This window comes from Eumetopias jubatus, unplaced genomic scaffold (genome assembly GCF_037043125.1).
Source record: "Eumetopias jubatus isolate StellerSeaLion01/CBP00866 unplaced genomic scaffold, mEumJub1_p1.0 scaffold_17, whole genome shotgun sequence".
NCBI classification, from domain to species: Eukaryota; Metazoa; Chordata; class Mammalia; order Carnivora; family Otariidae; genus Eumetopias; species Eumetopias jubatus.
In genome coordinates, this window is record NW_028274823.1 from 981,556 (window position 1) to 1,003,707 (window position 22,152).

The window sequence follows — 22,152 nt, forward strand, 5'->3', positions numbered from 1 at the left end:
GACGCTGGGGGAAGAGCCCTGGGATGCGGGGGGCAGGAGCCCTGGGACACCATCCCTAAGGCCTGCCTGGCCTCTCAAGGCGGGTACGCCTTCTAGAAGGGCCCAGTTGGGACATGCTCATGGCTTGGACACCCCTGTCTTGCAGAGGAGCACCTGTCCACTCAGGGAGCCCCAGAAAGTGTAGTGTCCGAGGACTCAGGGTCAGTCCCCTTGGAGAAGCTTCGGAACGTGAGACAGCTGGAGGCGCTGGCTCGCGCCTACACCCTGCTGGCCCTGATGGTGTCCCCGAGCGCGGCCGGCTACGAGGACTACTGCCTCATGGCCTACACATACCTCAAGCGCATCTGGCAGGTGAGGTGTGAGGCTGCTCCCTGCTCGGTCCCCAGCTCTTGGCAGGAGCCCATGCCTCTCCCTGTAGCCCGCGGGCCTCTCCTGCTCGTGCAGCCCACGGAAGAGACCCTCACCACGCTGCAGTGGCTGGGGACACTCTTCTCTGAAACCTACCCACCACCCTTGCCCATCCACCACGAAGTACCCCCGGGCAACGGTGCCCGGAGCCTCTGCATGTGGAGGGGACAGCCAGCCCATGATTGCATCTGCCTGCCCTTCAGCAGCCCTGACCCTCTGCTTCCAGAACCTTCTTCTGTGCATCCCTCCTCCCCATCATCTCTTTACAGGGCCCTCCCAGGGCAGCTCTTTCAGCCTCTGGTTCTCGAGGACCTCCTGAGGGCAGCGCCCCAACCCTCCCAGCAATGTACCGGGGGACAGTGGGGCTGTCACCTCTTGGCAGTGGGAAGAATGGGAGGGATTGGGAAGGCATCCTTGGTCTTCAAGATGCCCCAGCCCACTCTCCCATCGCCCACAAAACAAGGATTCTTTCACACTTCTTTTAGGAGAACGGCTAAAGGGTCTACGTGTTCTCAGTTAGAGACATGAGCTCACTTCATGGAGCTGACAGGCCCTCCTCGGAGGTCAGCTCCGTGTCCCCGCTGGTCCGGCGTCCTGAGGGCTGAGTGTCCCACCCACTGAGGGGTGCTGCAGTCACCTGTGAATGGGGCGGGCTCACTGGTGTGGCCCTGGGGCCCGAGTGGACATGGGGTTGCCACTCAGAGCCTCAGGACCACTAGCCGCCCCTCAGATTTGAGCAGGTGTGGGAGCGTGTGCACGGCTGTTCTTAATGTTGCAAATCTGGATTTCATTTTTCACAGGTATCTTTATTAACAGCAGGAAAAGCAATTTCAGAAAGTAAAATTCTAGCAGCAACAGCTAGTTCACATTTGTTGTTGCCTAAAAAAGAGAAGGAGAAAGGGAAGGACGCGTGGAAGGACACGGGGAAGGACACGTGGAAGGACACACGGAAGGACACGTGGAAGGACACGGGGAAGGACACGGGGAAGGACACGGGGAAGGACACGGGGAAGGACACGGGGAAGGACAGAGAAAAGGGCAAAGGCCTCAAGCAGGTACTGTGCACACCTTCGAATATGGGGCTGTGTCTGGGCCCCCGACAGTGGAGGGCCAGGGCCACAGACTGGGGCCACGTGGCTGGGCCTGGACCTACACCCAGGCTGTGGGGCCTGCTGGACCTCTTTATGCCTCAGTGTCCTCTTTTGTAAAGTGGAGGACAACCCCAGGCTGTTAGGAGGGTGACCCAGGACGTGGGTCTCCTCTCTGGCCGTGGGTGTGCGGGAGGGAGGGCAGCTCTCTGGAGCGGGGGAAGGGAGCCCCCACATCCTGAGGAGCCTGCAGCCCGCACGCGCACCCACGCGGCCGTGCCGGCTGCAGCCGCTGGACAGTCCTGTGTGCGTGGCCGTCCAGAGCGGGCACTCCCACCGGGCTCCAGCACTATGTCCTCTGTGCGCGTGTCCACACAGCACTGACCGCACGCGGGATGTGCAGGTGCCAGGGTACCGCGAGGCGGGGCACCCCAGGGAGACTCTGGTTTGCACGTGGCAGAGAGCTTTGTGCTCTTGCAAGTGATGTCAGAGGGTGTTTTGGCTGTGAAATCGAACGTGGCTCTGGTGTGGGTCACGGGGAGGGCGGCCACATGCAGGGGCACCATCGGGGCAGAGGCGGCGGGGTGGGGGCCCAGATCCAGGCAGCCCTGGGTCCCCGAAGGCGCTGCCTTCTCAGGGCTCACCCCCGTCTGCTCAGGCGGTGCTGATTCTAAAAGAAATCCTGCGTACCTGCTTTACAGCATCAAACCACAGTTCCTGGCAAACAGCTTGAAGACTTACCCACAAGCATAGAAGAATGGGCTTCCTACTCCTGCCCTGAAGAAGTGATGTCGGTGTTTAAACAAGATAAAAGCGACTTTACCATTAACCCATCAAGCATCCAGAAGCCGGTAAGGCGACTTCAAGCAGTGGTGTGGGCTTTGGTAGGGTGCCAGCCAACCTGCGTTCCGAACCCCGTGTCCCTGCCCCGTGGTAGCCTTTCTGTCGTGAAGTGTATCCAGAAAGCGGGCGACCTGAACAGGGGGCTTAGTGACTCGTTGAGAAGGAGACACCTGTGTGTGCTGCCCGGGCTGAGGCGCAGAGCACGGTCAGCCCCGGGCCTCCCCCGTCCAGGCCGCCACACTCCCCAGATGAACCGCCGGTGTCAGTGGGAAGCACATGCTCCCTGTCGTCATGCAGCCCGCCCCACTTCTTCCCCGCGCCAGGAACACGCCTGAACACAGAAACGCCGCTGTGGGGCAGTGTCTGTGGCTGCGACCTCCCAAGTAACCCACAGAAATCTCTCCCTCTCTGGATTTCCACACTAACCACACTGGCAAGGAAGCCCATTTGCTTGTGAGGTTCCAGGGATTAGACCCGACGACTTTGGGGACCTTCAGTGCCCACTGCCTTCTGCCTGTCTTTTGTGCTTAAAAATGTGGAAATACTCCCTATAAATCTTTCGCGTTTGGGTTCGTTCACTTAGTATTTTGTGGGATTTGTCCACGGTCGTCTGTGTCTCCAACACCTGTTGGCTCTCCTGGCTGTGGAGCGGTCCCACGGCCCCTGACTAGACCACGGTCCATTTGCCCGTTCAACACTGGATGACATTCGGGTTGTCTCCAGCTCGTGGCTTCACTCGCGAAGCTGCTGTGAGCGCTCGTGATGGAATCCGTGCATCTTGGAGCATGTGTTTGGTCGACTGTGCCGGCCTCGTATGGCTCCCCTTCCTACTTTGGCCGTTCAGAGGAAGCATGGTGGCACCTTCCTGTGTCCTCTGGCCACTCGGACATCCTCTCTGCGGCCTTTCTAGTCTGTTGCCCACATTTTAGTAAGGTTTCTGGCTCTTTCTTGTCGATTTGAAGGAATTCTTGATCTAGTCTGGGAACAACACTTCGAAAATTTACGAAGGGCCGATCACCTTGCACTCTCGGCCTGGCTCTCCTGCGGTCTTCTCATTGACTAGAGGTTCCTAGTGTTAATGTGATAAAAATTAGTGACCTGTTCCTTTGTCACTATACTTTGTGTGTCCTGCTTAAAAAGGCCGTTTCCCTTTCCAAAGGTCATGAAGATATTCTCTTAGAATATTTTCCCCAAAGCTTTATGGTTTTATGTGCCAGATTCACATGGACCATCCAACTGAGATTGGTGGGTGTGGTGTAGGGCAAGGTCAGCCTCAGGCTTTTAAATCTGGGTATCTGAATGTTCCAACCCCATTTATGGGAAAAAAATTGCCCATCTTCTCTGCAGAGCCACGTTTGTCCTGAATCCAGTGTCCACAAACGTGTGCCCACACCTCATGGTCATGATTACTGAACTTCACATGCCCTCACCTTGTTCTTCGAGAAGGTCTCGGACATTCTTTCCATTCTCCTCAAATTTCCACATGTACTTTAGAATCCACGTGTCAGATTCCCCTTAACACTCTGGGGGGTGCAGACTGTGATTGCTCAGAGTCTTTGAGTCTCCCGCGGACTCGGGGAGAGATAACCCTCTCCACAGCCTTCCCGTCCGTAAACACAGTCTGCCTCCCCACTGGTTTAGACCTGCCCTCGATTCTTCACAGAGGATCGAGTTTTCTGTGTGGAGCTTAAGCACGTGTTAGGTGTATTTCCATGTATTTGATATTTTTGATGCTATTGTAAATATGCCTTTTTGTGTCATGCTTGAACTCCACATGAAATATAGAAATATAATTCTGTTAACCTTTTTTTTTAAGATTTTATTTATTTATTTGACAGAGAGAGACACAGAGAGAGAAGGAACCCAAGCAGGGGGAGTGGGAGAGGGAGAAGCAGGCTTCCCGCGGAGCAGGGAGCCCGATGTGGGGCTTGATCCCAGGACCCTGAGATCATGACCTGAGCTGAAGGCAGATGCCTAATGACTGAGCCACCCAGGCGCCCCTCTGTTAACCTTTTAATAATTTTGGTGATTTATCTGTAAATTCTTCTGGATCTCGTGTGCGTACAATCATTCCATCTACAGCCAGCTGCTTACTTCCTAATTTCTATTCCTTGCACTTTTCATTCCCTTACTTGGCTCTACTGGCTCAGGCCTCAGCAGGTGTTGAAGAAACACCGTGACAGCACACAGCCTTATCTCATTTCCTGCTTCAACGGGAGGGTCCCCAACACTACTTGGAAGTATAATTGGTGTTTGTTGTAGTTTTATAGATGTTCTTTATTGACTAGGGAAGTTTCTTATTTCTCTTTGCTAAGAGTCGTAATCATGAATGGCTATAGACTTTTACCAAGTATTTTTCTCCATCTGTTCAAGGGATAATGTTTTTTCTCCTTTATTCTTTTAATTTATTACATTGATCTTTTGCTGATAATTATCATAAGATTAATGTGGCTGAAACGTATTATTCATCTCATGTATAATCGTGTTTGACACTTTGGGGTGTTTGCTTCCATGTTCATTCCTGTTCATATAGCACCGTCAGGATTTGGTAAAAAGTTACTCAGACTCTGAACCATTTCCTGCTCCCAGCCGGCGCCAGACGTGCGGCTTTTCCACACCAACATCCAGCCCTCCTGTTGTCTGTGCGCACCAGCCGGGCATCCTGTGAATTAGCCCGGTCCCGGCACGGACCTCCCAGGGTTGGTGGGCACGGGCTCCTCAGGCTCAGAGCTCAGTCCCTCAGGGTGGCCCCCACATCAACACTGCTGTCCGCACCGCTCTCTGACGTGGCTACGAATTGGAGGTTCCCGTGACCCCCTCCTCGGGGTTGATGATTTGCTAGGACGGCTCACAACTCAGGGAAACACTTTACTTTCTAGATTACCGGGTTATTAGAAAGGATGCAAGTGAACAGCCAGCTGAAGAGGTCCACGGGGCGAGGTCTGGGCGGGTGCCGAGCACAGGAGCTCCGAAGTGTGTGGCACTCGATGCGCCACCCCCGTGTGGACGTGTTCACCACCCGGAAACTCTCCACACCGCTCCACTTAGGAATTGTAGGGAGGTTCCGTTATGCAGGCGTGAGTGATGAAATGGTTGGCCGTCGATTTATCCCGTCTCCAGCCTCTCTCCGAGCCCGGCATCGGGGGGAGGGACCAAAGCTCCCGCCCTCTGGTCACAGGGTTGGGTCCCCGGCATGCAACCCCCAGCCTGAGCTGGACAGGGGCTGCCCAGAGTCACCTCCCGGGCGTAAACTCAGCTGTACTCAGAAGGGGCTCATGAGCCACAAGATTGCAAGGGTTTTAGGAGCTCAGTGCCAGCAACAAAAACAAAGTCCAAGGATCCATGACCTTCTGGGTCACAATCTCACACTGGCCTTTTAGTTAGGAAGTGTTCTCTCCCCCATCCCTTTTTTTGGAGGGACTTCATGCTTTGACTGATACTTATTTTTTTTTAAAGTCTGGTATATGATGAAGTGGTATTTTACTTATTCTGTTCATTAATAACTGATATTTGAGAACATTTTAATATTAATGGAACATAATGTAAGAGAAGTTCAATTTTTTTACATTTCAATATCAGGCTATTAATAGATAATAAAAGTAATTATGGTCAAAATTACTATATCAAAACTTACAATAAATGCTTGGTATTAGCCCACATACAATTTAGTTTTTGGTGTAAAGTTCTTTGCAAAAAAGAACATTTGATATACTTCACTAATGGGAATACGTCTTAATGCTGGGATGGCCTCTTCTTGGTGTATTTCCTCTGCTGTGGATCTTAGCATAGTTATCTGGGATCGTGTGAATGGAGTTGAGCGGAAAGGTACTCATCACGTTCATTCCACATAAAAGTACATAACCAGTTACTATAGTAATGAGGAGGTAGATGGCCGTGCAACTGCCCAATATTTTTGAGGCCAATAGGTTAAGCCTAAGGAGTTTAGTCAAGATTCAGGAATAAGATTTCACACAAGATATAGCAAGATATAGTATGAAGCCAACTTGGGAGCTTAAGAAAGGAATAAAACCATAAATCGCTCTTTCTGGCAATGGTGACAGTGAATTTTCTACCATTTTCCCTGTGACTTGAGATAATCTTTGCTGGCCTGGGAGGCATGAGGGCAGCGCCAGCCAGGACACTCCTCTTGTCACCATGGAAGGCCCCCCCATCTTTTTTTTTTTTTTTTTACTATTCTTGGGGAGACTTGTATAAGATTATTTGTTATTTCTTCCTTAAATTTGGGAGAGTTCCCTGGTGGAAACTTCTGGGCCTTTTCTTCAATATGGGAAGGTCATAAGTTATGATTCAGTTTACTTTGTAGTTCTGGAGCTCTTCAGATTTTCTGTTTCTTCTTGTAATTTGGTGGATTGTGTTTTTCTAGGATATTTCCACTTAATATAAAATTTCAAGTTTGTAATATAATGTTCTTAATGTGCTTTTATTATCTTTTAGTGTCCGCAGGGTTTGTAGGATTTGTGTGTTCCCACCCCTTTCCTGACCAGCCTCATCAGGAGTTACCAATTATTAGTCTCTCAAAGAACCACATGTTCTCCAGGCCACCCGAAGCCACTGGCTTTTGAGGAAGTCCCTGAGACAGCTGCTTTACTTGTAGATCACCCTTCATCCTAAGGTGCAGACCTTTAGGCACCCAGCCTGGGCATGAAGCTTTCAGTGGGCCCTCAAGGCCAGTTTGTTGTCTCCACCTTACAAAAAAAACCCAAAACAACCCAAACAAACAAAAACCAGAAGTACCATCCAACCTCTCAGCTGCCTCTTGAATCCACAGAAACCCCCAGGAAAAAGGGACCCCAATATGGCAGGCTCATTTCTCTAGATACCCATTGTCTTCTGGCACTCAGCCCAGTAACTTCTCCCAGCATCAGTTACCCAGTCTTCAGAGCTTTTGGCACATTTTTAAAATACTTCATCCAACTTTTCTAATTCTTCATTGCAGAATAATTATTTCATCAAACCCAGTCTGTTGTTATAAGTATTGTTCTTCTCTACCTGTATTAAATTTTAAGGCAGTTATATGTGTTCATAAAAAAATTCTGTTTTTAATGGATCAGCAGTTTTTAGTAGAAGAAATCTAACAAAAACATTAATTTGAGTAAATATGTAAATAGATTGTTTCTTGTGAGGACTTTTAACTGCACTTGGGCGTTGAAGATTTTGGATGATCGCAGACGACAAGATGAAAGCTATGAATGAGGGAGAGAAGAGGAGAGCACATCATTCATTCATTCATTCATTCAACAAACACTGTTGAGCACCTGCTGTGTGCCAGGAGCTGTGCTTGTCATGGAGAAGGATAGAGGTTTTTGAAGAAAGACCCTATAAGCTAGTGGCCTACCCTTCCTCCCCTCTTTGACCTTACATGTTTGTTGTGTATTTATGTAGACATACACCTTATATTATCTGGACCATTTGGTCAGAGCCCTGCAGAAGATGTCCCTTTACGAGCTCACCATCCCAGTCCTGCAGTTGGGTGTAGTAATCGCGGCGTCTGTGGTAGAAAGCAAGAGCCTCAAAGATCTCTACCACCTGCGGTCAGTATGACTGTTTTATATTCAGGGAAACTGGGGAACATTCAGGTGGCTAAAGGGAAAAATTTCCCCAAAGTAATATAAAAACAAACAGCGTTTCCAAATATTGATTCTATGGTTGACTATTTCTATAAATAATAGTCCCTGTGATTTGTAAAACCAAATAAATCCATATACTTAACATAAAAATAGTAATTTTATTTTAAAATTTTGACCTGGCCCTTAAGAGAAGATCATTGTTCTGAGGAAATATACACTGAAGTATTAGAATGAAGGGCCACTGTGTCTGTGGCCTACTCTCAAATCATCCAGAAAAAAAACATAGGGGGGTGGCAGGGGTGCGGAGGCAAAACGATAAAGCCGATACGGTGAAGCGCTTGTGCCGAAACGATCTGGGCGAGGGATGCACAGTAATTCTTTGTAGTGTTTGTGCCGCTTTTATGTAAGCTTGAAATCCTCTCAAAACAAAACCGTTTCACATCAGAATCAAAGCAGGGCTTCTCTGCTTTGCACTTGTCACTGTGGCCACAGCCCCACGCACGGTGCCTTATTTTTCCCTCTGAAGGTCGCCCTGCGACGGTATGTATGGAGTAAGATGTGTCAGTGAGTATTAAAATTCTTTCTACCTGAAGTTTGGTAGAGGCACCTGTGTCATTTTGCTTAGGTCTAAAAATTATTGAAGACATCACTAAATGATACATTCCTTTTTTCTTTACCGATTGTTATGAGGCTAACTGAGCCCAGTGCAGCCTGACTCTGATCTACCAGGTCCCGTGTGACCGTGTTCTTTCTCCCTATCACCCCTTCCCCTAGACTTGCCCTTGCTTGTTCGGATTTGAAATTGCGAGAAACAGCTGCCTACCATGAAGAGGTGGCCGGGCAGACGTACATCTATGAGCTGGAGCAGGCAAGGTGTGGCCCTTCCCCACTGCTATTCTACCCACCGTGGGCGGGACACCAGCTCACCTGTAACCAAGGAAGGATTTGGCCAACGCGGTACTGCTCCCGGCTGTGTCCCCTCCAACCCCAGGCCCCATCCTGCGTCACAGCCAGACAGTGGGGGGTGGGAGGGCGCTCAGCCTGGGGGGGCTGTGCCGGAGGTGGGGGGCAGTGCCTGGGGGCAGTCATGGGAATTCTGTGTTATCTTTGTAAACAAGTGAGTGATCCGTGGCTGCTTATAGCTATTTTAATTTGCATTCCTTGATTACTAATGACACTGAACATCTTCAGGTATGTCTTGGCCATTGTATTTCTTCTTTGGCATATCACCTGTGTTACTTACATTAGCTGCAGAAAAGAAATTGCCTTGAGAAAGGAGAAGAATAAGGAACCACTCTTGGAAGACAGTGTGCCAACTCTGGCTGAACCCATAACTGCAGTGGACCCAGCAGAAATGAAGCCCCTCGTGGCCAAGGACAAGGTACCCTCACTCTGCGGGCAACACCTTGTTCCTAGCCCAGCGGGGCAGCACCGAGGCCAACCTCGGGCTGCTAGCCGGGACGTGTCTTCACCGTGTGCTGTGTCCAGACCCTCATGCCGGGTTCCCTGGGACACCCGGGGACTGGTCGGGTGTGCCCTGGATGTCTCTGGGGAAGTTGGAGCTACAGATCACCTCAGAGCGTGCCCGCCAGAGGCACTGGGCAGGATTCAGAGAAGACAGGCAGGGTGGTCGAGGCCTGGCAGCTACAGAGTGGCCAGGAAGTCTGACCACTAACCGGCTCTCCCTCCCACACAGCGGGCTCACTTTGTGTGGGCTCGCCCACCAAGGAAAGTAGCCATCCTAGCCACCGCGCTCGGCACACCTGTCACCATGGGCATACCGCCCCTTGGGACTCCATTAGTGAGCCCCCAACGTCAACCATTTGGGAGCCGTGGTAGGAACATGCCAGGCCCCCACGTGTCTTGCCGAATTCAGAGGCTCAGTGACACCTCCCATGCCGGTCCAGGTGCCGCCTGGTACTGGAGAGTGGGGTCACAGAGCACGGGGCACGGGCGGAAGCAGGGGCAGCACAGGACCAGCTCTGATGCCCCTGGGGTTGAGCTGGTGGGTGAGAAGAGATGGCTGTCCCGGGAGACCGCACGCTGCCGAGGCAGGGGGCCCAGCCTGGTGGGAAACCACGGACGGTGGGCAGCTTCCTGCCGGCCATGGGCGCAGACCTACCTGCCCTGCCTTCCAGCTCCTGAAGATAAACGGAGAGACCGGGAGGGGCTTGGAAGGGACATCCTTCCCCCAGCTGTGGACCCTCAAAGCAGAAGTGCTGCTGGAGATGGACCTGTACCAGCCTGCGAGGCTGCTGCTGTCGGAGGCCTACTTGGCCTTCCAGGTGAGGGGCTGCCGGGCTCAGGGGCGCCTGCACCGCCAGAATCAGCCTGCCCACCTGCGCACCACGGCGGCTCTCTGGGACTCGGGCTGTCTGCTTGGAAGCTGGCTTGCTGCTCGCCATTCTGGAACGTCCATCCTGGACTTGGATCTAAGTCTCTGCCCTTCGCCTGTTTCTCTGGTTTTTGTTCACTCTTTTGGAGAGTTTGCTAAAGTCCCTGCTTCCTATGGTTGCCACGGGTCTGATTCCACGGATGGCAGTGTTCCCGGCGCTGTGTATCCTGATGTTGCATACAGAGGCTGAGAGCCTGGAGGGCCTGGGGCTTGGCCCCTGGCCCATGAGTTTCGTCCTTACTCCTCAGGTGTAGGCCCTGCAGGTATCTGTGCTCTCTTGGGGGCCTCACTGGAAGCCTGGGGTTTTCTGAGCCCCCTCAGAAAGGCTTGCATTCCAGTCTGGCTGTTCAGATCTTAGCTCAGCTCCTTAGCCCCCCTGCTACTCCTATCTGCTCAGCTTCTTGAACCTGCTCTGCCCTTGAGCACAGATCTTTGGGACCTCCTGGTGCCCCCGTGACTGGCCCTTCTAGTGCCAGCACCTGGAGGCTCCAAAGCCCCAGCTGTCTCCTCCCGAGCCAGGCTGTTGCTTTTCTCCTGGGCTCTGTCATCGGTGAGGATGGATGCCTATGTGTGCATCCCTCCCCGTAGAGATGGTGGCCTTCCGGCACCTGCAGACAGGCGGTTCTATCTGCATCCAGCTCGGAGAACTGCATGCACGGGGGGCGAGCAAGGCAAAGCTAAAGGACCAGACTGGCTGTCCCTGGTTTTGAAAGACTCCAGAGAGAGAGAAGTCCCTAATAAAAGCACAAAAATTCAAGGCCATGGGAGATTCAGGCAGTGGGCAGGGTGCTCAGGCCAACACAGATAGCTGTGTGCAGGCAGGACTGCAAAGGGGGTGAGGCCGGGGGCAGGAGGGGAAGCACCCGGGGTGGCACTGAGAGCTGCACGCTGCTGGCAACGGCCTCTTCTGAGACCAGTGGGCCGAGGAGCCAGGTGTCAGAGAGCTCCTGGGGAGTGTCCATCCCCAGAGGGTGGCTGGGGTACCTTTGCCTCCTCCAGACACCACACTGCACCCCCACGAGCCTTCTCTCATGTGTTCCACATGCATGGATGGTGCTCTGCCCACGGGCCTTTCCCTCCATGGGGGCCATCCGCTGCCCTCAACCACCCACACCATGGCCATGCTTCTGTGGGGCCATGGTGGTCAGAGCCTGGCAACGTCTCCCTGGGGCGTCTGCAGGCCCCAGCCCCTGCTTCCGTCCACCGCAGCCCCCAGTCCGCGTCTTCACTGTGGCTCCCCCACGCCCCCTGCTGGCCAGTATGTGCCCGGCCTGTGTCTACCTCCTCTCCTCGCCTCCAGCCTGTATTTGCCTTCTGGGGCCTTGGCTGTTGGACCACAGGCCCCAGGCCCACCAGGCCCCCTCCTCAGTCCCTTCGGGCTGCATGCTTGCGCCTCTGTCTGGAGCCAGCTGTCTTGGACTCCTGCTCTTCCTGCCTGAGCAGCCCACGTCCTCCTGCCTGGGTGTGGTTCAGAGGCCGACAACACCCCCACCCCACGCCCAGGCCACTGAAACCGTGTGCGATGGTTGGGCGATGAGATGGCCCTGGCTGGCTAGGGTGCAAAAGTCCGTTCACCACCCACCTGCCCCGCTGCCCTCAGCCAGCGTCTGGACGGTGGCTCCCAGGAGGGCATTGCGGACTCTGCCGCTAAGGGGAGGGGTCGGGAACCCTGGAAGCGGGTTTTCGCACATGCACAGGCCGGAAGCCTACCCAGCCCCATGCCCTGAGGGCAAATATGGGGCGCCCTTCAGAGGTGAGGGCCAGCCCAGTGGACACTGTGTCGGAAGGCCTGGAGCCCCGAGCTGCTCTCACGCTGTCTCTCTCCCGCCACCCCATCCTCTCTCTGCACATATACATGTTTCAGGAGCTTGACGACCCTTGTGCGGAAGCAAGATGCCTGCACCTTCTAGCACAACTGGCCAACAAGGAGAAGAACTACGGACCAGCGAAGAAGATGGTGGAGCAGGCGCAGCGCCGGGGGGGCGGCGAGGAGTTCTGGTACAGCTCCACCCTGACTCTGGCAGACACGCTCCTGGCCCTGGGAAGCGATGGCAGCGAAGTGGTGGTAGGGGCCCCCTGGCGCCCTCGGAGGGGGGCATGTGGCCGGGTCCCCGTGGCCGGGAGCCACATGCAGATGTCAACGCCCTGTCCTCCTCAGGCCCTCCAGTTGTTTCAAAGACTCATAGATACCTTCAGGGTCCTGCAGAAGGAAAGACCTAACCGAGTGCCCATCTTGGAATTTATGGTCACAGACCTAGAAGCCAGGTAGTCCTTTGTAAGAAAAACTTAATTCATGTGAAAGCCAGGGTTGACTTTATTCTTTATGGGGTTTTCGAAACCTGTGTGCGGCCCATGGCCCCTGGGGGAGGAGGCCCAGGGAGGTCGCCAGAGCCTGACCTTCGGCCTTCCTGCTCCTGGGGGCAGTGTCTCTTCCTTTCCAATGTGCCTTTTTCTTGGAGCAGGGATGCAGGTGGCTTGTTTGGTTCTTAAATTCTCAGGGGTACCTGTGAGGTGAGGGGCAGGCAGAGCCCCGGCGGGGATCTGGCTGCCGGGTCTTCTTCGTCCCCCGTGACAGTGTAGAACTCGGTGCCGTGAGCAGATGCCTCCCTGGGGTCTGTCGGGCTCTGTCCTCACCTCTGCGCCGGCTGCTTCCCGAGCCTGTCGCCTGTCTGGGCACAGAGCTTTGAAGAGTGGCACTGGCCTTCTGTGCTTATTGGTCGTTCAGATTTTTGGCTTCTTTTTGAGCTGTCTTTCTGGGAATTTGTATTCTTCTGGAAAATTGTTTCCTCTGGGATTTGGGTCGTGTTGGTATGTGTTTCTGGATCTTGTCCTGTAACGTCACAGAGTCTTTGTCACAGGTTGCGCCCGTGCCCCGCTCGTCTCCTAAATCAGGGCTGCGCGTCACCATTTCATTGACCTGAACAAAGAAGCCGCCGAGGCTTGTCCTCTTGGTTTTGCGCCTTCTGTTTGTTCCTGTATCTGAGAGGGGCTGTTCATGGCTGTCCACCTGCATGGGTTCCCGCTCCTATTCAGGGCTCCCGGGACTCTAGCCGGCAGCACCCACACGTCGGAAGTGGGATTCTGTGTGGGTTCCTGCTCCTGAGTCACAGGAGGGCGGTGCTTTGGGGGGAAATGCTACTTTCCAGCTTGACTGTCTTGTGATGGAAGCACGTGGCTTGTGTGGTTTCTGGTCTGCGGGAAGGGTGCTCAGCATCAGGGTGACACTGCCCGGGCTGCAGTCAACACATGGGATGGTCCACGCCCCCCACAGATGTGTGAGCCTCTGCATCCGGGCCGTTCAGGGACTACTTGACTGTGAACGCTTGTTTCTGCTGACCGAACTGGATGATCACTTGATGGAGATTGAGAAAAAGTTGACCACCTGGGGCTACAGAGAGAATTGTGTGGACATAAAACTAGAGCGCGCAAAGATAAAGAGGTGAGCAGCCCTGCTGGGGAGGGGGGCCTCCTGAGGGGGGCTGAGGGGCTGGAGCTCTGAGCACAGTCAGGGACCATCCCTGTGCCCCTGCTCCCCTGCCCCTTGTCCTGACCCCATGCCCAGCTCTCCTCCTGGGCCAAGCCCCCCCCGGGTCCCATTGTCCTCCAGCAGAACCTCCTCCTGGCCCTGTGGCCACCTGCACCTCCCTCCAGGACAGCAGCACAGGGGGTGACCGCGCTCTCATCCAGCCCCCTCAGTGTCCCACCTGTTGCATCTCTGCAGACACATGGACATACGCCTCCCAGCCCCCCACACACCCATAGCATTCACATGTCGGTCACACTTGTGCAGACACAGGTCACACCCACATGTGCACATTACCCGTGACCACTCACAGGTGCTCACTCACAGCCATACACACGTCAACCCCGTGTGCCCCTGCACCTGCTCACACCAGCACTGGCCTGAGGAGGCAGCCTGGGAGCTGCCCTCCAGCAGGCCTCTGTCAGCCTCCCTCATGCAACCTCTCAAAGTCCCCACTGTCATCGAGGGCAGAGACTGGCCCAGAGGCAGAGGAACGAGGCCAGGCCTCACTAAACGGCCTCCCTCTCCCACCTCCCCTCCATCCATCCAGCCCTGGGCCGCCCCGTGCTTGGGGTACATGCAGGCATTTCGAAGCACGACAAGCAAATGTTGTTTAGAAGGTATTAAAAACAGCCTTGATGAGGGAAAAACCACCTGGACACTTGTGGAATGTAACTTTGATCCTACTATTACAGAATCGATATATGGTCATTGTAGAACTTTAAAAAATACAGAAACCACAAATAGGAAAACAAGGCGGTTAAATCAGCACAACTAATATCGTGGTGCTGGTTCACTGGATCTGTTAGGCATAGATTTAATTTTACAAAAATAGTATAGAATGCATACTTATTTTGTGCTAAGAGACAGTGACATACAGAACATCTAATCATAAAATTTGAAGTACTAATAAAAATACAATATAATTATTTAAAAATTGTATACCATGCATTTTGTTAATAGTGATGGTATAATGCTTGAAATTTTTGTTCTAAGTTCCACTCTTCCGTCTTCTAAAGATTATGTGCCCAAAATGAGAAAAATGAAGAGCGAAAAACCGCGTATCACTTGGAGGCATACGACTTGGTCCAAAGAGCTGTGGCTGAGGCAGAGGGGTTGTTCCTCAGTGTGCAGGGCTTACTGTCCTTGCAGGAGGTGAGTGTGTGTCCTGGGTCCCTCCCTGCAGCCCAGAGCACCCCCTCGGCACACACAGATACACCCTGCACTTGCCCTATACAGGCTGCCCGCTTCCAGTTTGGCTGAGGTGCACTAACGGCAATGAGAGTTGCCCTCCCTTCCAAAGTAACCAAAAAGTGGACAAAAATGTGAAACAGACACACATTAGATGTCCACATGAGCACTGTCGTCCCTGAACTGAGGCGGCCCCGCCCCTGTCCACACTCACTGCAGAAGCAGGGGGTCCGAGGGGGTCAGGAAGGTGTCAGGCTCCCACTCAGGCTTGGAGTGGCACCTGCTCCCACCAGCCAGACTGGACAACCTCGTGACCCCAGAGCGCTGTGCAGAGCAGACGGACGGTCTTGTCTCAGTCAGGGATAATCTGCCCTGGATGAGCCCTGCCCTGGATCTGCCTGAAAAGTCATAGAAGACCGAAGAGGACCACAGTGTCTGCAGATGGTCGTCCCAGAGCAAAGGCAAAAGCAGGACCACAAGTGTCCATCTGCCAAAAAAAGAAGACGCACAATGTCTGGCAACCAGTGCAAAATTACCATGACAAAATCCCAATCAAAAATGGCATGCAAAATTACCATGACAAAAAGCAGGAAAAATATACCTCATAACATGCAGAAAAATCCATCAAGACCTACCGAGAACTGGCACAGATATCAGAATGCAAAGACAAGGGTGTTAAAAGTTACTACTGACCACAGTTTGTGTGTGTGTGTGTGTGTGTGTGTGTGTGTGTGTGTGTGTGTATGTGTATACATATATATAAACTAAGACCACAATGCAATTAAAGTAGAAATCAAAAAGCAACATAAAAGATAGAATAGTTAAGTCCATAGAGACAGAAAGCTGATGAGTGGTTGTAGGGGAGGGGGCTGGGGAGGGGCATAAGACATGGCTGTTGAGTGGGGAGGGGGTTCTCTTTTGGAATGAAAAAACATTTTGGAAGTAGATAAGGATGATGCTGCACAAGGTTGTGAATGCACTAAGTACCACTGAATTGTACACTTTAAAATGGTTATTTTATGTCATACGAATTTTACCTCAATTTAAAAAAAAATACCAGAAAGCTATGGGTGAAATACCCAAATATTTGGAAAGTAAATAGCATCCATTAACGATGAGCCAGAGAACAAGTCAAAAGGGAAGGTATTTCTGATCCGAAGGGGGAGAAAACACATGTCAGAATTTTAAAGATGTCTCTAATTGCAATGATTAGGGGAAAATTTGTAGCACTATATAACCGTATGACAAAAGAAAAAAGATCCCAAACTAATGACATTAGCCTTCACTGTAAGAAAGTAGAGGAAGAGCAAACTCCAAATAAGAAGAAAGGAAAATGAAGATCAGAGCAGAAATCAGTGAAATAGGAAATATAAAAATAAAAGATAAAATCAACAAAACCACAAGTTGTTATTTGAGATAAATAAGTTCATACATTTCTGTCCAGACTGATCCGGAAAAAAAAGAGAGGACATAAATGATCAATATCTGAAATAAGAGATGTAACATCACCATTGATCCTATACATATTAAAAGGATAATAAGGGAATATTCTGAACAACTTTATGATGATACAGAACAATTCCTCGAAAGACACAAACAACCAAAACTCATTAAAAAAAAACAGATCACCTGAATAGCCCTCCATCTGTTAAAGAAATGGAATTTGTAGTTAAAAGTCTTTCCACAAAGAAAACATCAGAGCCAGGTGGCTTTGCTGGTGAATCCTAGCAAACATTTAAGGAAAGCATAATACCAATGCAACACAAAGTCTTCTAGAAAATTGAGAAGGAAGGAACACATCCCCACTCTGTGAGGCTAGTATGACCCTGATACCAAAACAAAAACTACAGATCATTACTATTCATGAACACAGATGTGAAAGTTCTAAACAAAATTTTAGCAAATTAAATCCAATAATGTGTAAAGAGGATAACACATCAGTGCCAAGTTGGAGTTATCCTGGGATTGTTTAACATTCAAAAATCAATCAATTTGGCTCACCATATTTTTTAAAAAATTAAAAAACCATATGATCACCTCAGTTGGCAAAACCCAACACTCATTCCTGACTGAAAAAAAAAAAAAAAGACTCTTAGCAAACTATTAATAGAAGGAAAGCTCCTCCAGGTGATAGACTGCATCCATGAAAACACTAGGGCTCATGTCACACTTAGTGGGGAAAGTAAAGTGCTTTTCCCACCTTCATTCAGAATTATACTTGAGTTGTAGCCAATTCGATAGGTAAGAGAAAGAAATAAAAAATGCCCAGTCTAGAAAGGAAGAAGTAAAACTGTCTTTGTTTACAGATGGCAAGATTATCTGTATAGAAAATCTCAGCAGGGGCACCTGGGTGGCTCAGTCGGTTTAGCATCTGACTCTCGATTTCAGCTCAGGTCCTGATCTCAGGGTCATGAGATCGAGCCCCGAGTTGGGCCCCACGCTGGGTGAGGAGCCTACTTAAGATTCTCTCTCCCTCTCCCACTGCCCCTCCCCCACCTGCTTGCTCTCTCTTAAAAAAAAAAAAGAAGAAAGAATCTCATGCAATCTACAAAAATGATAATAAATGTACTAGGACTAACAAGTGATTGCAGTAACGCTTCAGGACACAACAATATGGAAATATTAATTTTATATTTCTATATACCCTCAACAATTGATCAGATATTAAAAATTCAAAAACAAAACCATTGGACCACATAAAAATGAAGTTTGACAAAAGAGTGAAAACTCACCCCTGAGAACTAGAAAACATCACTGAGAGAAATTGAAGAAGACCTAAATAGATGGAGAGATATACAATGTTCATGGACCAGAAGACTTGATATTACTAAGATCTCAATAAATTTTCTGCAATCCTGACCAAGAAGCTGTAGGCTTTTTATAAAAATTGAAAAAAAAATATTTTAAATTTCATTTGGAATTGCAAATGATGTAACATAGCAAACCCAACTTTAAAAAAGCAAAACTGAGTTGGAGATCTAACACTACCCGATTCTAAGACTTATTATAAAGTGACAGGAATCAAAGCAGTGTGGTTTTAGTGTAAAAGTAAGACAAGCAGATCAATGGAACGTAACAGAGAATCCAGAAATAGATACACAGACAGAAGATTGCTTTTCAACAAAATAGCAAAGGCAATTCAGTGAAGAAAGGCTACTCCATACAACAGTGGTGCTGGAGCAACTGGAAATCCACATGCAAAAGACAGACTTCAGTTCATACCTCACAGCAGACATCAGATTCAACCCCAAGAGGACCATAGATCTGAAGGTAAGAGCTGAAACCATAAGGATTCTAGAGGAAAACATCTTTGGGACCTTGGGTTCAGTAAAGATTCCTTACATACGGCAACACAAGCATGATCCATGAGAGAATAATAAACTGACAACTTGGAGCCTGCTCTTCAAAAGACGGTATTCAGGGGGTGAAAAGACAAGGCACAAACTGGGAGAAAATATTTGCAAACCATATGACTGACGAGGTCTTGTATCCAGAATATAAAACCCTCATAAAACTTAATAATAAGAAACAACCCCATAAAAAGTGGGCAAAGAGTTGAGCAGATGTTTTTCCAAAGAAAATAGGTGGATGGTAAATAATTACATGAGGGGAAGATGAACTCACCAGTAAGTCAGGGAAACCACCACACACCTATTAAAATGGCTGCAATTTAAAAGACTGAGCATAGGAAATGTTAGCATGGACACGAGGGACCAAACTCGTCACTGCTGTGGAGGTGTAGCACGGGCCACAGCTTGGCAGTTAAACACGGGCCACCAGAGGAACCAGCATCCCATGCCTAGGAATTTACCTGAGAAAGGTGAAAGCCTACATCCGCACCGAAGCTCTCGCACACGTGTTCACGGCCATTGTATTTGCAGTAGCCCCAAATGTGAGTGGATACTTGCACTTGGGCCCACTTTCATGACAGGTCCTCCTTGTCAGTGGAAAGGTGTGAGTGCAAGCAGCAACGTGGATGGGTTGGAAGTAAATATGGGAGTGGAATCAGCCAGAGAGAGCACATGCTGTATGAATACAGTGGTACAAACTCTAGAACTTGCAAACCAGCTCGTGGGGCCGGAGTGTGGCCCCTTGCTGCCTGGGAGGAAGGACCCGGTTAGAAAGGGGCATGAGGCACCGGTCAGAATGGCTAAAATTAACAAGACAGGGAACAACAAATGTCGGTGAGGATGCAGAGAAAGGGGAACCCTCCTAAAGTGTTGGTGGGAATGCAAGCTGGTGCAACCCCTCTGGAAAACAGTATGGAGGTTCCTCAAAAAGTTGAAAATAGAGCTGCCCTATGACCCAGCAATTGCACTACTGTGAATTTACCCCAAAGGTACAAATGTAGGGATCCGAAGGGGCACGTGCACCCCGATGTTTATAGCAGCAATGTGCACAATAGCCAAACTGTGGAAAGAGCCAAGATGTCCCTCGACAGATGAATGGATAAAGAAGAGGTGGTATATATACACAATGGAATATATTATGCAGCCATCAAAAGGAATGAGATCTTGCCATTTGCAACGGCGTGGATGGAACTGGAGGGTGTTATGCTGAGTGAAATAAGTCAGTCAGAGAAAGACAGGATCATACGATCTCACTGATATGAGGAATTTGAGAAACAAGACAGAGGATCATAGGGGAAAGGAGGGGGAAAATGAAACAAGACGAAACCAAAGAGGAAGACAAACCATAAGAGACTCCTAATCTCAGGAAACAAACTGAGGGTTTCTGGAGTGGAGGGGGCAGGGAGGGATGGGGTAACTGAGTGAGTGATGGGCATGAGGGTGGGTATGTGATGGAATGAGCACTGGGTGTTATATAAGACTGATGAATCACAAACTTGCACCTCTGAAACAAATAATACATTATATGTTAATAAAAATAAAAAACAAATAAATAAAAAGGAATGCTTATCCATTCAAAAAAAAAAAACAAGAAAAGAAAGGGGCATGAGGATTTGGGGGAGAGGGACCCGTGCATTGTTTTAATTGTGGCGCTCTGTGTGTGTGTCTGGCACGCCCAGTTGCAGAACATCAACACGCCTCTGATGAGGAAGCTGGCGCTCCTGCGGCTCAGCCTTGCCGAAGCGTCTCTGGACATGCTGCAGCTCATGTGGGCGGAGGCCCAGGCCCAGCAGCTTGAGCAGGGCTCCATGGACAAGCTGCTGGGTGACTACCTGCAGAGCTTGAGTGACTACACCTCCATTGGCCTGGTAACCTCCCCGAGACGAAGCGGGCCCATGGCTCTCGGTCCCGTCTGCGGGCTGCCGTGTGCTGGGACAGCAAGACTGACCGGGAGAAGGCGCAGGGCCGAGCTCTCTGCCCGCGAGTGTGTTCTCAGCCCCAGCGGCTCCCAGGGCCCCCGGTCTGATGGCCTTGGCCGTCTCCTGGGGGACGTTCCCAGGGGCATTGCACTCTCCTACCCAGGGTGTGCGTTTGCTTTGACTAATTATGGCAGCATATTAAAGAGCTCTACAGAGGTGAATTCATTTTGTTAAAAAAAAAAGTTGAGTTTGCAAAAGATCTGAAGGAAACATCCTGCCATTTCGGACAAATTCTTAGATTTCATGTACTATGAATCAAATTAACTTGATGTAACCATAAATACATCAAAGATAGGCCTAAAATTGAACTTGATATGAGCTTATCTATTTGTCAGTGAGTCTGAAATTAAGGTTATATAAGCAGATTTTAGTGACCCTCCCAACACCTAAGCCCTGGAAACCCTCCCCAAAGGCCAGAGGGTGCATTTCTCAGCTTGAATAGCGCCACTCCTGGGGGCGTTAGACCAGGGAGCTCAGGGGCAGGATGGGGTGGTGGTGGGGTATCGGGGGCGTTAGAGGGTCGTCCTCTGGCACTTTCCAGGGCGGGGTGCAAGTAACCACAAGGCGGTTTGTGTTCCTGTAGAAATGGTTCATGCTGAGGCGGACCCTGGCCCACGTTGTGTTGGTGCAGCTGGGGAGCCTGCATTCGCTGTGTGCTGGCTGCGTGGAGATCCGTGCTCAGGTCCTGGGCCTGGCGGGGAAGGCCCTCCGCCTGCTGGCGGTGCACGCAGACCCCGAGCGCCCCACCTGCTACTGGGAGGAGGGCCTCTCGGTATGTGCTCACCTGCAAGCCCCTCACCCATGCGTAAAAACCAAAGCAGCTATTTAAACCTCACCTAATCTCAGTAAGAACAGGGATATGAAACAGGCCTCGAATTGTCCCGGGTTGAGAATGGTGGTGTGACCTGAGAAAGGGAGAAAAAGGCAAGCCGTAGTCTGTCCGGCGTGGCCAGTGGGTGGGAGAGGAAAACGGACTTCTGGAGATAGACTCTAGAGAGGAAGGGGAAGCGAGCACAGAGGTGGTCCAAGTGCAGCATGCCCCAGCCCCCAGTGTGGGCACCCTGCCTGCACCTCAGCAGCTCTCCTCCAGGGGGTCTGGGGTCTGCCTGAGTGCTGGGTGCAGAAAACCCCCCTCCTCGTGTGCAGCAGGGAGCCCCAAGCCCCCTCACTCCCTTCTACCACCCACACTGTCTGGGGCCCTGCCCTTCTCTAGAGCCCCCAGCAAGGCTGCCCAGCAGGCCTGGTGGCCCCGGGGGAGCCCCCCAGCCCTGGACAAGAGTGCTGGTGATAGTTGCTGCTATAGAAACGGCAGGCCACCGGCCTAAATGCCTCTGTGGATGCCACTTCTTCCATCTGGAAGGCACCTGCTCAAAGGCAGAGTCAGGCTCATCCCCATGGACTCTGCTCTTATAGGAAGACCCCAGCCCCGAGCAGTTGGGCTCCGTACCCCCATGTGATTGCCAGTCCTGATGTAGTATCTGTGTGGTCCCAGGACCTGGGACTGGACTCACATTTGGGTGCAATGATGGAGTTTTGGCCCCTCGCTCAGTCTGTGTGTGCTGAGCACCTGCACAGGTGTGGAGTCGGGTGGACATCGACCAGAGATGCAGCCTTAGCAGTCCCCTCCCCTCGGGGTTGGGGTCCTCGCCTATGGAATGGCACTAACCATGCTCCCTCTCAGAGGGGCCATCAGGGAAACACATGCAGGTGGCTTCCAAGAAGTGTGCCCCCTCAGCCCCACCCCTGTTCCCCAGCCCCGTTCTCCAGCCAGGCTTCCCCCTGCTGGT

The 22,152-nt window shown here is 51.0% G+C and overlaps 1 protein-coding gene and 1 pseudogene across 1 annotated transcript in view; one reads left to right on the forward strand and one right to left on the reverse strand.

Annotated features, from left to right (window-relative positions):
* CFAP46 (cilia and flagella associated protein 46) overlaps nt 1-22,152 on the forward strand; it is a 100,379-nt gene that overhangs the window by 57,465 nt on the left and 20,762 nt on the right. Inside the window, exons 29-41 of the mRNA XM_088019923.1 lie at nt 146-351; nt 1,209-1,463; nt 2,198-2,347; nt 7,743-7,891; nt 8,702-8,800; nt 9,176-9,308; nt 10,066-10,212; nt 12,187-12,387; nt 12,481-12,587; nt 13,594-13,761; nt 14,865-15,000; nt 20,066-20,254; nt 20,949-21,137. Of these exons, the coding sequence (XP_087876049.1) occupies nt 146-351; nt 1,209-1,463; nt 2,198-2,347; nt 7,743-7,891; nt 8,702-8,800; nt 9,176-9,308; nt 10,066-10,212; nt 12,187-12,387; nt 12,481-12,587; nt 13,594-13,761; nt 14,865-15,000; nt 20,066-20,254; nt 20,949-21,137 (2,129 nt within the window). The remainder of the gene's footprint in view (nt 1-145; nt 352-1,208; nt 1,464-2,197; nt 2,348-7,742; nt 7,892-8,701; nt 8,801-9,175; nt 9,309-10,065; nt 10,213-12,186; nt 12,388-12,480; nt 12,588-13,593; nt 13,762-14,864; nt 15,001-20,065; nt 20,255-20,948; nt 21,138-22,152) is intronic.
* On the reverse strand, nt 6,005-6,415 carry LOC114221833 (phosphatidylinositol N-acetylglucosaminyltransferase subunit P pseudogene; annotated as a pseudogene).